The sequence below is a fragment of the Colletotrichum aenigma genome (assembly GCF_013390185.1).
Source record: "Colletotrichum aenigma strain Cg56 chromosome Unknown KSG_Cg56_contig04, whole genome shotgun sequence".
Classification (NCBI taxonomy): Eukaryota; Fungi; Ascomycota; class Sordariomycetes; order Glomerellales; family Glomerellaceae; genus Colletotrichum; species Colletotrichum aenigma.
Window position 1 is genome coordinate 3,200,670 of NW_023500910.1, and position 14,539 is coordinate 3,215,208.

Consider the following 14,539-nt stretch of genomic DNA (forward strand, 5'->3'; position numbering starts at 1 on the left):
GCATTCTCCACGGTACATCAACATCCCTGCAAGCGATCACCGGAGGAAAGACTGCAAAATGGTCCGAGCTTCCATATCGAGTCAGCCACGCGCGGCTTGTCACTAAGCAGGTATCTGGCAGAGAGGCGCAAGGTGCGACCTTTAACAAAGGCGAAACGACAACAAGATGGCCATTCCGAGGAACTGAAGAGAAGTCGGGTGTTCCGCAGAGTCGCAACATGACCGGCCACGCAAACAATGATTCTTCGGCCTCGTCCTCGTCGCGACCGTTGAACAATGGCAGCAGCAGCAGCAATAGTAACAGCAACAGCAATAGCAACAGCCCCCCCGGCGACCGAGACGAGCTGGAACTCTGGAGCGAAGACGAGGACATCGCCGACGTCCTCACCGAAGACCCCATCCGCGACCGCGAAGACCTAGAAGAGCCGCTTTCCTTCAAGCGCAAGCAGAAGCAGAACGTGCTGTCCACGCCTGGGCGCTTTCTCTCCGCCATCACCGGTTCGCGACCAGGCACCGATTCCCCCCACTCATCCCCGCGAGTTCGAACGCCGATCCAAGATGCTGGCCGACCGGGCTTCACCTCCCCGCGCAGGACAGGCGGCAATGCGACAACGACCCATGGGACGAAAGACGGCGCGCCGTTGGACTGGTATGTCGAGGGGCCGGGCCGACGAGTTGGATACGAGGACTTGACGGCGATCGATTGGATTTTCGAATACACAAAGGAGCGCCAGCGCTTGCGCGTCCTGTACGCGAGCGCGCAAGGCCTTCTGGGCTACTTCCAGCAGCTCGTCGACTCCAGTCAGGTCTGGATTATTCTCATCCTGACTGGTATGGCAGTTGGTGCTGTGGCAGCTGGGATAGACATCACCACGGACTGGCTTGGCGATCTGAAGACCGGGTACTGCTCGGGCGGCCCCGAAGGAGGCGCATTCTACCTGAACAAGGGGTTTTGCTGTTGGGGGTACGATGAATTTTCCAAGTGCGCCGGATGGACGCCTTGGGCGAAGGCTCTGGGAGTGTCTTCCACGGGCGGGAAGTGGTTCATAGAGTACTTCTTTTTCATGTTTTTGTCGGTAGGTGATGTTTCGGCAGATGCGTCAAGAGCCACTGCTAACTATTTTCCTAGGTCGTTCTGGCTTGCGCAGCGGCTATACTGGTCAGAGAGTACGGTATTTATGCCAAGCATAGCGGTATCCCTGAAATCAAGACGGTCTTGGGCGGTTTCATTATTAGAAGGTTCCTCGGCAGCTGGACCCTGATCACCAAGTCGCTGGGACTGGTATGTCAATGTAGTGCCCACTGCACGAAATCGCGCTCACGAAAATCTACAGTGTCTCGCTGTTGGGTCTGGCATGTGGTTGGGTAAAGAAGGCCCCCTTGTCCATGTTGCTTGCTGCTGCGCAAACCTATTTATAAAGCTGTTTAGCAACATCAACGAAAACGAAGGTTGGCCGTCCCTTACATCGTTATTCTGGCATATTTCTGACAGTACTCCAGCTCGGAAGAGAGAGGTGTTGTCTGCAGCGGCGGCGTCTGGCATCTCAGTGGCTTTCGGTTCGCCGATTGGAGGCGTCTTGTTCAGCCTTGAAGTTGGTGACGCCCGCATGCCACCCTGTTCTATACTTACTGTGTTTAGCAAATCTCATACTATTTCCCCGACAAGACGATGTGGCAAAGCTTCGTTTGTGCCATGACTGCCGCTGTCGTTCTCCAGGCATTCGACCCATTCCGCACAGGTCAGCTCGTCATGTATCAGGTCAAGTACAGTACTGGCTGGCATGGCTTCGAGCTCATCCCCTTTGCCCTGCTCGGCATCATGGGTGTAAGTGTTTTTGGATCGACCACCCGGGAACAAGGCTAATCAACGTTGCAGGGCATTTACGGCGGCTTGTTCGTCAAGGCCAACATGGCTGTCGCTCGGTGGAAGAAGAACACCCCGTGGCTCCCAGGACCCATTACCCAAGTTGCTGCTGTTGCGCTTTTGACAGCGCTCATCAACTATCCAAACTCGTACATGAAATTCCAGACATCGGAACTGGTATCCAACCTGTTCGTGGAATGTACAAAGTACGTCGATGACCAGATTGGACTTTGCAAGACGGGAGTTGCATCAGCACCGACTATCGTACTTTTGGTCTTTGGAGCCGTGCTTGGATTCTTTCTAGCCACCATAACATTCGGGTTGCAGCTACCTGCTGGTATAATCTTGCCGTCAATGGCAATCGGTGCTCTCAGCGGTCGCGCAGTCGGTATAATCATGGAGATTTGGGTCGCTAACCACCCAACCTTCTTCCCGTTCGCATCATGCGAGCCAGACGTCCCTTGCGTAATACCCGGGACGTACGCCATCATTGGCGCAGCAGCAAGTCTGGCGGGCGTCACTAAAATGACTGTGTCGATTGTGGTCATCATGTTCGAGCTGACCGGAGCCTTGACTTACGTCCTGCCCATTATGATTGCGGTCATGATTTCCAAATGGGTGGGCGACGCGATTTCCCGACGAGGCATCTACGAAGCCTGGATACACTTCAATGAGTACCCATTCTTGGACAACAGCGAGGAAATGGTCATCCCCGACATACCCGCTTCACAGATCATGACGCGTATTGAGGACCTGGTTGTACTCACGGCAACGGGCCATACAATAGCCAGCCTCAAGAACATCCTCGACACACATCCCTACCGCGGCTTCCCAGTAATCTCGGATCCTCGCGATGCTATTCTATTGGGATACATTTCGCGACAAGAGCTCACGTACAATCTGCGAATCTCTTCCTCGCCTCCACGATCTCTCCCTCCAGAGACGGAGGCGTACTTCTCCCATCAGGCGCTGGCCGATCCCCGCACGACGCTGGACTTGCGCCCGTGGATGGACCAGACGCCAATCACCATGCCGTCGAGGTCTAGTCTTCACCTGGCCGTCACTTACTTCCAGAAGCTCGGCCTTCGCTACGTACTCTTCAGCGATCGCGGGGCCCTGCAGGGTCTCCTAACTAAAAAGGACGTTTGGTACGTCCTTAACGGCGCCGAAGAAACGCGCCGGACGAGCGGTCTGAGCAGGGACATGGGGGTGCAGTCTGGCCTCACGCGTGAAGACGGTGGCGGCGAACAGAGGGGCTTGCTGAGGGACGACGGGCACGAGGAAGGTATAAGCCCGGCCGATGAACGAGATACAATTTTATGAAATAGAGTGCGATATCAGGACAGTGTACGATTTACAAATACATGAATACTGTTTGCCATGCTACATACTGTTTGATGCGGCTGTCGTATTTCGTGAGTTGGCAATATAGCCTGTGTGGCGTCGACATAGGGTTGTTGGAGAACGAAGGAAGTACAAAGGCAGATATTGAACTGTTTGAGCGTATTCCAATCAAACTCGTTGCCGTCTTTACAAGTCTTTACAGTTTTGCAATGTCCACATCCAGGAACGTAGACCGTTGGACGGCTACATTGATGCAGTTGAGTGCTGTTCCTGTACAAGATGAGTAGCTCTACGAACTACCACGTCACTGATACCCGAGTGCGTTTCGCGTGTACAAATTTCCATCATGGTGTCATTTCTGTCTACCGTTGAAAAACTCGTGTCAAGCTGCGCACACCTCGTGCCTTCTCACAATTGCTAGTTGACAAGTTTCCTGCAGATCATGGTCTAGGTCATGTCTATGGAAACCGTCCCAGAAGCAGGAGGTTAGAGCACAAAGGTATTAGCCTCAAAAATCGTTTGCGAGAGTCAAGGTCAAACCCGTATGGATTTCGTGATTGTTCAGGTCTTTGGCGCTAGAATCGCCTGCCTGGAGATTACTCTAGTAAGGTCTTTGACTTGATGATCCAGAGAGTACGCATGTATACTTATAGCTAATGATCTGATATAACGTTGGTTCAATTGTAGTTACGTGACATTCGACATCCCGGCACGTCGGATATCTCAAAATGGGCTCGAACATACGACTTCATCACATAGGTAGCAAGGAGCACGAAACGATGGAAACGATGAACCGTAGAGACGCACACCATTCTATGACGTACGCTTGCTTGTCTAAATACACAGCTCGTAGATGCTCAATAATACTTTACATCCTCCGCGACGCCAAGAACCGTAACGCCTAAACAGATGTGCAGGGTATCTCCAAAATCAGTCTGACCGCCCTTGATGCAACAGGTCAAAAAACAAATGTCCTCGCACGAGCACACACGCATTGTCGGATCTTCAGCTTCTCGCTTCGGTCTCCATCTCAACGGGTAACATCCCAATATCCCCTCCTCGACACCAGTCCACGGCCGCAGGCAGCCCGCATCCCAGAGCCATGATACGCCACGAAGGCGGCCGCCAGTCCGGGAACATCTCCGAGACGGCCTTCATGCCGGCCTCCATCTGCAGACTCATGATCTGCACCAGCTCCGACTGCCGATTCGCCTCGACGAGTTCGACCTGGTCGTAGTACACCGGGTTCTCGTCCCTCGGTATGAAAACGAGACTCTCCAACCGTGGCATGCGCGTGCGCACCTGCTTCAGCACCTCCACCGTCAGGTTCGCGGCCGACATGCTCTGGTAGTACACGGAGTCGATCCAGAACAGCGAGTCGTTGACGGCCAGGTGGCGCACCTCGGCGAGGTCCGTGGGGTCACACAGCGCCATGACGGTCATAAACTGCGATTCCGACGCCATGTAGCCGTCGCGAGCGCCAAAGTACAAGACATCGCGGTACCGGTCGAAGAAGATTTGGCCAGGATTGCGAGTCATGCCAAAACTGAGCCGGTAGGACTTCATGGCCTCGACGCGAGACTCATGGCAGACGTGGAGGTTGACGGGAATGGATGCGTAGGAGATGCAGCCGCTAGTCGATGGTCGCCGCTGAGCGGCTGGGTGGGCGTCTGCAGCGAAGGACAGAGATTTTGCGCCGCACCGTATGGGGACGATGCGCGGCGGAGGTAGGTTGAAGTTCCATATCTTGAGGCGAAGCTCTGCGGGCAGGTATGGGAAAAGGTGCTATTGCGATGGGAAGACTCGATGTTAACGAGATAGGCTTTCGCGGGAGATCGACGAAGCTACGGCAGTTTAAACGTACAAAGTGGTCTACTGGTCGCCGCGATGGTGTCTTTGGCTCGCGGGAGCCGTCCGTTTGTATCCTCGCAACGGGCGTCGTCGTCGACGTCGGGATGGGTAGCATGGCGTGTTGGAACGCGGGCGCAAGATTCTATCTATCGATGATTGCGAACTCGTCGTTGATAATGTGGGAGGAAAGGACCGCAAGTGCGGTGGGTGGATGGGTAACTTGGCCAATGCGGGACACGATGACGGAGGGGTGGCAAGCGTGAGAGGTTATTATATCGGTCGCAGCGGCGCGGCGGGCTGGCAGCGCCATCCTGGGCAAACGAACACAAAGGATATGCCTGCCAACCTGCATCCCGCAAGGTCCAATTCGAGCCGAGACATCATTAGACTTCTTTGACAAATACCCAGCCCCGGCCGAGCTGTCCCCTCATCGAGGTAAAGGTAGACCAGGCTCGCTGGCCTAGGCGGGGGGGGGGGGGGGGGCAAGAGTCTGCATACCCAAGTTCTGTCGGTCGTGAATCATGGTAATTGAAGACCACACCCCCCTTCACCCCCACCCCAGTCATGGACGCATGTTTGTGTCAGGGAAGAAAGTGTGGCGGCCCAGAACCCGAGGCTTTGGGTCGGGTCGACAGGGGTTCTCAGCATTTGAAGGATTCAAATGGTCAATATTTCCCACATAACGCAGCCGGGGGAGGCTCCAAATGACAGGATGCCCGACGGGAGCGAGGTGCTTGGGAGCGGAACCGATCGAAGGGATAGCCATATGCACAACAGAATCACAGATGTGTCAGAACTGAGCCATGGCTTAGGGTCCCATTGCTTGAACGCCTGCAGCCGCTCCCGTATTCCTGCCAATCGTCGTGTGGCATTGATTTTGTTGTATAGTCTCAACGGAAACTCATCGACTGAGCGTATCTCTGCACCTCTTCAGAGCGAGATGTCATCCGAGGCCGTCTGTATGTCTGTTCAAGGCAGCCTCTTACAGACCACGCCGATCATGAAGTGCGGGTTGCAAAGAGCTAGGGGGATCCGTACCGGTCTGGTTCCACTGAACCAGGTGCGGACAGACGTTGGGGGGCAGACTGTAGCTGGGATTCGCTGTGGGATGACGACGACGCAATATCTGCGGTTCTCATGGTTGTAGACAGAAAGGAAGTCTGTATATCCGGCCGGCCGTAAGAGGGCGGGACCGTAGATCGTCAAGATGCAAAGGCGGGTGATGGACGTGTGGTTGGTTCCAATCCGTTGGGCTGAGCCAGGGGTCAGGGGTCGAGACAAGGTATGTTTCGCTGGCTGCTGCAGTCTGCTTATGCCTCCACTCTGTGAGTGAGCACTGCTTTGAGTGCTGATTGGTAGATCAAGTCGGCGTCAACGCCGTGCCCCTCGGCTGGCCTGCAAGCAATCTCAGCTGAATCAGGGTACGTAGATTCGCCGACCTGCTCGGCGAGGCTCCAGCATTATTAGATGGCATTTTGGCCAGGAACCTGCAGGGAGAAAAGTCCGATTTTCCGACCTGGCGTTTCTTTGCATTGCACGAAACGCAACAAGCTGGGGCATGAGAGGAACTCTGAATAGTAATCACCATCGACCGGCTTGCGGTCTCGACTTTTGTTGGTTTTGGTGTCAGTGTCACAGAAGTCAACCCGGGTGTTTGGTTCTTTTACCCAGAGGGACGGGCTTGAGGTGCTGTGCCGCTGTGTTTCCCCCGTGGCGCCACTGTGAGACTTCCTCTGGGCCAACTTGACCTGTCACCTGCTGGCAACCCGATGGCCGAACTTTGAACCCCACAGTCTTTGGCTGCCGAACTCCGATACTGGCCATTCCTAGCTGAAAGTTGGCCTGGAGGAGGTTCAGACGGCAGCTGTTTGCTTCACGGAGCATGGGCCGATCGGCATTCCTCAGCTGCGGACGTTGGAGGCCAAGCAGCTAACCTCCCGCCTCGCCCGTTGATCTTCATTCGCATCCGCCTTGTGCGTTGTCTGATATTGACGATAAGTTTGATGGTGCTCAAGATGACCTTGGTAGGCTGCCGTTCTCTCAGGCGGTCCGGGGACTGTTTCCTCCTTCGGCTCGGGATCAGCGGCAGGGGGAGGATTGTTGACATGCGGAGTATGCGACCCCAGCCGACGAATGCTAGTTTCCCTTGTCAGCAGGAAAAACAGAGACCCAGGCCTCCCAATATTCGTGGGCGATTTGGCAGCGATAGAAGTGAGGCTGGGAAGACTGGCGAAGTGTTGGTGTGACATGCAACAACAACAAAGTTGACAGACTGACAGGGAGGCAGTGGATGCGTCCCGTTGCCGGTGACACTTTCCCGTCGGCCGCCCGAACGCCATCCAAGTTGTGTTTGTTGCCTTCATTTCCAGTGACAGGGCCAAGGTTCTGCTAACGATGACAGCCCTGCCGCTGACGGTCACTGGTTGGATCTGTTTGGTCCACTGAGAGCCTCGTCGCCTTCTGCGAGCCTGCGGCTGCCATGCAAGAGCCTGAGTGCTTGCTTCATTGCCTGCCCCTTCGGAAGAGGGTCTGACCCCCTGTCGTCGACACCCCCCCAGTGATGTGGAATCATTGAGGAAGCTTTGGGACGGCAAAAACGCCACCATCCCAATGGGTGCTGCATGTCGCAGTTCGCAGACGAGACACTCACTCGTGGGTATGGAGAGTCCGGCGCCGACTAGTCTAGTTCCCAGGAACAGAGCTTAGCGGACAACATCGCAACGGGCCATCACAAAGATTCCGACGTAGTGAAGGTCCAGGAGGATGCAGAAACCGCAATCCGCATTCGTACGAATGCCTTGCAAATGTTGTGAGATGAGAAACATCGAAATGCGTGGCCAGCAGGGGGGGGAAACCAGCTGTGTAACTCAAAGGTCCGGAGTCATGATGTATTTCATGCATATACGAAGATGCAAATTGCTTGTTTCGCCACGGCAAAGACGACATCGAGAATGTCTGGTAAAACACCGTGCAGTCCCTGCCAACTGGTGTCAGAATGAGGGCCCGCAAAAGATCAGTCGGGAGCTGGGATGCTTAGATAAGCGTTATGTTTGGTCACGTGCATGCTTGGTGACGAAGATGACTCAGCCAGACGTCGGATTGAACTTTTGTTTCGTTCCACTGCGTTCAAAGTCTGTCTCCGCCCTTCCCGCTTGACGTGAGCTTATTCTCTGGATCACCTTGACGGCGGCAACTGAGCAGGCCCTCAGAGCACTACCCCTGTGCCGAAGTAACCTCGATTGTGACGCTATTCAAGTCGGCGAATAGGCTTCATGCCTGGATTTATTTCAGGGTGTTCGCATGCTGCCATTGGCCTCATCACAGGCCTTCCCGCTTCTAAGCGCCTGGGATGACCAAAATAGGGACCAGCATCTGCGGGCGTCTGACCAATCCCACGCCGGACAGCTCTTACAGGGTTCCCAACTATCTCCAACTTCACACCTCAACACGTCGCAAGCGCGGCTATCTTGCATCGGCGCGACGCTCGTCATGATAATTTTGGATCGCATCTCCCTTTCCCGGAGGTTGGCAAGATTGCGTGCCGCGTCCACACACGGCTCAAGGCGCCTATCCGATACTTGTCTGTTGTATTTGTACGCATCCAAGTCCCCCTTCCCAGGTTTCGAGATGGCAAACCCAAAGCACTGCCTCATTTCCCTTTCTCGTTTCCTACGTTTCGTTTCTATTGTAACGGTCGATCTCTAGGTTTAGTCATTTATTATTCCTATCGTAATTCTTTTTTCTCACGTCTCCTTCTTTTCCGCCATGTCTTCCGAAGAAAAGAACATCACCCAAACTTCAGGCTTCGAGGTTGATCCCGAAGACACTCAATACGCATCGCAAACCCGCTTCCTTGGGACCATCGACGCGGCAAGAGTCAGCTTGACGGCTGTGGCTCTGCTTGCAGGCATCACCATCCTCGGCGTATCAGCAGATGCTCTCGCAGTCTATGATGCGACCCACGTACCCGCCAGCTACCTGCTCCCGCTCTGGCCGGATGCCTTTGACCTGAGGCCCACGGTGGCTCTTGTGGTTGGCAGCTCCATTGTCATTGTTGCCAACATTGTTTCGCTGCTTTTCAGCCGGGTCCAGTCTGTAAGTTGATACATCATGGCAAGGCATTGCGGCAGGTCGACTCGGACTAATGCCAAACGTGAATAGCTGCGTGGGCGAGCCCTCATCCACAACTCACTAAGCGTCGCCGCTCCAGCAGTCGGACTTGTGGCTGCAGTGGTCGCCATGTCGGTCTTCTACAGCATCAACGCCTCGACCACTGTGGACACGCTCCAGAGCTGGAGCTGCCGATGGTCTGACGTGGTGATGGTGACGCGGCCTCACTTTGGCACTCTTTGCAAGCAGAGCAAGGCCGGACTGTACATGTCCATCCTCCTGATCCCAATCGAAGCCATTACTCTGGGAGCTGGAGCGTATCAGATGGTACTCGAGAGAAACATCAGCAGCGCCAGCGGTGTAGTTCAAGGACGCCGCAAGTCCGGCAGCCCCGTTCCTTCGTCAGTTACCGCCAGAGATATTGAGGGAGAGGCTCACTAGGATGTCCGGAGCGGAGCCGTCGAGACGACGGGGTTGCCTTTGCCACAGGGTCGGGTACGATGTCAGGGTGCGAGTGACGGTAGACGCGCCGGAAACGGACGAAGTGCGGTCATGGAGTGGGCGTTCAGGTCAACGCAAGACCAGGGAGATGCAGAAGTCAGCTGCGTCACATTTGTACCAAGAAGTGTCTCTTTCACGGGTTAATATTTCGCTGTTGTCAACAGGACCAGTGAGACTGTTCAATGGATTACGTTTTCGACCCAGAATCCCCATCGATCCAGGAATCCGATCTTTCCCCACCCTCCTGATTATCCGACAGACTCGTAATCTGATTCACAAACTCACAGTCTATGGCCGCATGCGGCAGCATTGGGAGGGAGAAGACTGAGCTCGCAACCACTGAGGGTATCAAAAGTGGCGAAAGGAGCCTCCACCGACGCAAGTGCAGCTGAGAGCTTGAGAAGCATCAGTTGAGATACTGGCCGTTTGCGGATGGAGGATGCGGTGTGGGGGTCTAGCAGGAGATGCCGTCGTCCCGGCCATCAGGTACGCTGGCAAGGCTGGTCTAGCTTCTCGTACCTAGGGTCTGACATGGCGGTTGGTCAGGTTAAGGTCGTTCGGAGACGCAGCTTGAAGCAGGTAAGGTAGGGGACCAATGCAGGGTGGAAGTCTGATAAGACGCTTTTCTCCTAGGTAGGGCGTAGTAGTTCATCTCTTGTCTGCCGGGAGCTACGACGGCCTTGGTTTGAAGACTACTGCAAAATACGAGTCGTCTAGAGCACTCAGGAGACCCCTGCAATTGCCCTACCTTACCTTATCTAAGGTTCTTCAGGTCGGTGCCTAGGTACCTTATGGTATGGACAATTGTGCAGCTCAGTGAGCTCACTCACTCACCTAGGACACTTCTTGTCTCGTCAAATTTCAGTGGAACGCCCGCGCAAGCCACCCAGAAGGGAACACGGACCTGGCGCACTCACGCGAGCGCCAGCTACACAGGCTAACTACCCAGCCCAGGCTGGAGTACCTGGAGGCTCACTACGGGAGTTGGATGCTGCCGGGCCACAGAGGATCTGCCGTGGAATGATTGGATCAATTGCAAGCGTGCTCAAAAACTAGACGAGACGAACGCCGCTTGGGCCTCTCGTCTTCCCGCACTATTCTCCGAGCTCACAGGTACAGCTCCACTCCACAGGGCACCACACGCATGGCCCCCGGCAACAGCAACAACAGGTGAGGGCCGTGACTGTGGCTGTCTCTTGGAAACGTCTGGAGGATGATGATCACTACCTACGCACCGTGTGGAAACCTACCTGCCTTTGACAGGGTGATACTGTAGGGATCCTGCGGATACGCAGTAGGCATCTTGGGTAGGATGGTAAGCAGGTCGGTGGATCAGCGGGTGATGGGCGGGCAACCGTAAAGTGCCCGGAAACATGTGCATTCCGTCACAGACCAGGACATTTCCTTGGGTCTCCCGCCGAACCCGCGCGTTCGCGTCCCCAGTATATTAGCTTGTCCGCCTCTGGACCCGCCGCTGCATTCCTGACCACGCTGAGGGCGCAATCAGACGAGAGAGGCGCTCGACGGTTTGGCTTGTAAAGCCTGTGGCCTGTGTCTAACTACCTACCTGATGCGCTTGCTACGGCGCCTATGCCAAACATGGCACCAGAATTGAAGAGACAGGCAGACGGAGCAAAGGGTCCAAGGTTTGCCCTGTTTCTAAGATACGGCATATCTCACTGCAAACCACGCGAAAACAGCAAACAATGCTTGCCGGGCATGCCAGCTGCGTCGCCTGTGTGCCACGCCCGTCCATCATGCGGCTGGCCGAGTAGCTGGTCTGCGGCGTGCCGTTGACCCTCCATGACTCTCCTATTCTTCCATTCTACCTGATGCCCGACCGACGACAAAGAGAAGTAGCTCAAATGGGGTTCCCGCCATGCATTCCAAGGCGACACGATGGTCCTGGACCCTGTCGTCCCGATGCCTAGTCACAAACTAGCGTGCTGGACTGCCCTCGACAATGTCTCCAATGCCATCCATGCCACTTTGGATGTGGAGGCGGCATCGCTCCAGTCCTGCGGAATCTCAGAAAATCTATCTTGTCGCAGAGCTTCGGCCGCATACATCTGGACACTGCGGAAACAGCCTCAGGAACTCCCGTCTCCAAGGCGAAGGACGGTGAAGGCGTAATGTGATGATGCGTATGGGCTCGGTTGCTACCGCATGCCACACACACACACACACACACACACACACCTCGAGGGAACCTCACAGTCGCAATCAACAGAGGAACCCTGGCAACAAGCACAGAACAGTCCAGGCGCAGGGAGTTGGGTAACACGGCGATGCCTCCAGATCCCGTTGGATCCATCAAACTGAGAGACTTCCCCCCGCAGGAGCGATGCCCTATCCTTCCTTAACATAGTTGCCTAGTGAGGAGACCAAAGAATGATTTGGCTCGTTAGCGCACGGCGTGGATTGAGAGTTGAGACTCTGCCTTGGTCGTCCAAGGACACGAGGCAGAGGCAAACCCATGGACCAGTACCAACACCAAAGATGAGGCAGGTGAGGTAAGCCCGTACTGTCCTGTCCAGTCCAGCCCAAACCGCTTTCCTTCTCCCTCTTTCCTCCTTCCGTTCAACTTGATCGACCTGTCTTGTCTTGCATTGAAACCGGGCTCGTCGAGCGTGGGAAGAAAGACCTACCTAGGTGCGTGCATCGAGCCTTGGCTGTTTCCGTTTTCGACCATCATCTCGCGGTTCTGAGTGGCTATCCGCCTCTTGCATCGATTCCGTCCCAACGACTCGCGGCCGTCGTAGCTCTTTGCGGTGGTGCACTATCCCAGCTAGCTCCAGCCCTCGCATCTCTTGTCCTCGTCTTGATATAATAGTCTCCTTCAGTCACTGTACCGTCACACCAGCTTTTTTGTTCGTTCGTCCAGTTGTTTGTTTCCCGCTGAACCCTCGCAACTCATCACCACCAAACAATATCCACCGCCGTCCACGTCTTGTGCATCACGAGACCACACAATCGGCACTCGGTTGCTTCAGTGGCGGCATCTTCGCATCCAACACGACTTGCGCCTTGCTCCTCATCGCAACGTCTTCCTCCGGACCTTGCCATCGCGAGTACGACGATTTCTGCCACTCGCCAGTGCACGACCTATCTCCATTGCAGCCTGACAGCTGAAGATATTGCGCCAAGTCCCAGGGGGCCCTAGTTGATGACCAACGCGGTTGTTAGTATCGCCTGAACAATATCTCTGCGGGCGCCTCTTTCGGTACGTGTCAAGCTAGATAGGCTTTTGGGTGTTGGGTTGAGACTAACACGGTCGCTGCTAGTAAGACGCCGCTCCCAAACGACCACGTCTGATACATCCCCCACGAGCTCCAAGCACACACACCTGCAGCCGCCTTTTATCCCAGCTTCGACCCTCCCAATCGTCCCTGAAAATGGCTCTGTCTCCGCCTTCTTCCCCGCAAGAATCCACCACGACCGGCAGCATCAACGAAAAGGTCAACTCCACGCCAGTTACTCCCGACAACAACAACAACAAGCGTGTTTCCATCGCAGCCGGCGCCGGAATGTCTTTTGCCGAGAGGAGAATGAGTCGCCGGCCATCTACCGCGCCGACCCCTATTGTCGAGGCCGGCGAGGGAACCCGAGACGTCAACCACTCCTTGCCCGGCGACGTTCGAAACAACAGGAAGTCTAAGAACCAAACCGACCTGGCTCGACGCCGCAGCTCTTATTATGAGGAGGCTTTCCAGGGTGATAGAGACATCAACGTCCTCAAGGATCGTGCTTATAGCGAAGCTATTGTCATGGCTGAACTCCGCACCAACGTCATCGTATGTGTTTCGACTTGCCGATGTCTGACCTTCCGTGACTGACTCCCTCCCAGATTAGCGATGAATTCAGTTTCATCACGGACTTTTCGTACCAGCTCTCTGTTAGGTATCAGCGGCCAGTGTCGTCCATCGTGGTGAACCTGCAACATGGTGCTTGTATGTTGTTTGGCGGAACTTTTGACCCTGCCTACACGATGACAGTCCATGCTCTGTCGTGTGAGGTTGGCGTCACTAAGAACAAGAGAAATGCCGCCCTGCTCCAGAAGCACTTGCAAGATGCCATTGGTGTTTCGCCCGTCCGCGGATTCGTCAAGTTTATCGAGGTTCCTGCAGAGAACATGGCCGTCAACAGCAAGACCGTGGCTGCCCATATTGCCGAGATGACCGGCGAGGAGGAGGAAACCATTGCTGAGCGCCGCGCACGCAACCGCAAGAGCATCAGTGCTAAGGTAAGACATCAGAGATTCACAAACAAAGAGAACGGATAACTAACTTGATGCAGTCTGTCTCTGCTCTTCGTCATGGCTCCATTGCCGGCCCTAGGAAGGGATCCATCTTTGACTTTAGGAGAGAGTCAGTCGCACCACGAAGAGATTCAGTGATGCCCCCTCCTAATGAGCTCACTCCTCCTCATAGCGCAACCGATGCGCCCCCTATTCCTGCTATTCCTGAGCAACATGTCCAGAACGCTACCACCACGACTACTACAACCACCGATGAGAAGGATGCGCCCATCAAGGAGGTCGAGAAGGCTCCTACCAACACCAGCAGCCTTGCCCCTGCCAAGAAGTCCAAGACGGCGAAACGTAAGAGCAGCTTCGTGACCTCGCTGTTCTCGCGTGGTAGGAACACTCCCTCTCCGATGCCGACCGTTTCTTAGACGGACTCACAACGTTCTTCAACTATAATTTCTTTTGTGCTGCACTCATTGTCGGAATCAAGGCAGTGGTTTAGATTGTAAGGTCGGAAACAACGGAGCACTGCATCGTAAAAACTGGGAGAGGGAGTTTTGCATACCAGCCTGCCTGGGGCGGCCTTCGGTCATAGTCTAGGGGTGCTTATTCTGTAATGGTAT

The 14,539-nt window shown here is 54.9% G+C and overlaps 4 protein-coding genes across 4 annotated transcripts; 3 read left to right on the top strand and 1 right to left on the bottom strand.

The window, feature by feature from the left end:
* Nucleotides 1-218: 218 nt before the first annotated feature.
* On the top strand, nt 219-3,187 carry Clcn3 (H(+)/Cl(-) exchange transporter 3; the record flags this gene model as incomplete). The annotated part of the gene is made up of 4 exons (XM_037321992.1): nt 219-1,076; nt 1,130-1,282; nt 1,640-1,825; nt 1,877-3,187. 4 exons carry the CDS (start codon nt 219-221, stop codon nt 3,185-3,187), a joined length of 2,508 nt encoding a protein of 835 aa, XP_037178907.1.
* Nucleotides 3,188-4,213: 1,026 nt separating this feature from the next.
* CGCA056_v006744 (uncharacterized protein) lies at nt 4,214-5,174 on the bottom strand (the record flags this gene model as incomplete). Its single annotated transcript, XM_037321993.1, has 2 exons — nt 4,214-4,993; nt 5,073-5,174. The coding sequence occupies 2 exons, from the start codon at nt 5,172-5,174 to the stop codon at nt 4,214-4,216; spliced, it is 882 nt and encodes a 293-aa protein (XP_037178920.1).
* Nucleotides 5,175-8,824: 3,650 nt separating this feature from the next.
* CGCA056_v006745 (uncharacterized protein) lies at nt 8,825-9,610 on the top strand (the record flags this gene model as incomplete). The annotated part of the gene is made up of 2 exons (XM_037321994.1): nt 8,825-9,154; nt 9,221-9,610. The coding sequence occupies 2 exons, from the start codon at nt 8,825-8,827 to the stop codon at nt 9,608-9,610; spliced, it is 720 nt and encodes a 239-aa protein (XP_037178922.1).
* Nucleotides 9,611-13,065: 3,455 nt separating this feature from the next.
* On the top strand, nt 13,066-14,344 carry Mif (Macrophage migration inhibitory factor; the record flags this gene model as incomplete). Its single annotated transcript, XM_037321995.1, has 3 exons — nt 13,066-13,464; nt 13,518-13,913; nt 13,967-14,344. The coding sequence occupies 3 exons, from the start codon at nt 13,066-13,068 to the stop codon at nt 14,342-14,344; spliced, it is 1,173 nt and encodes a 390-aa protein (XP_037178911.1).
* Between the last annotated feature and the right edge of the window lie 195 nt (nt 14,345-14,539).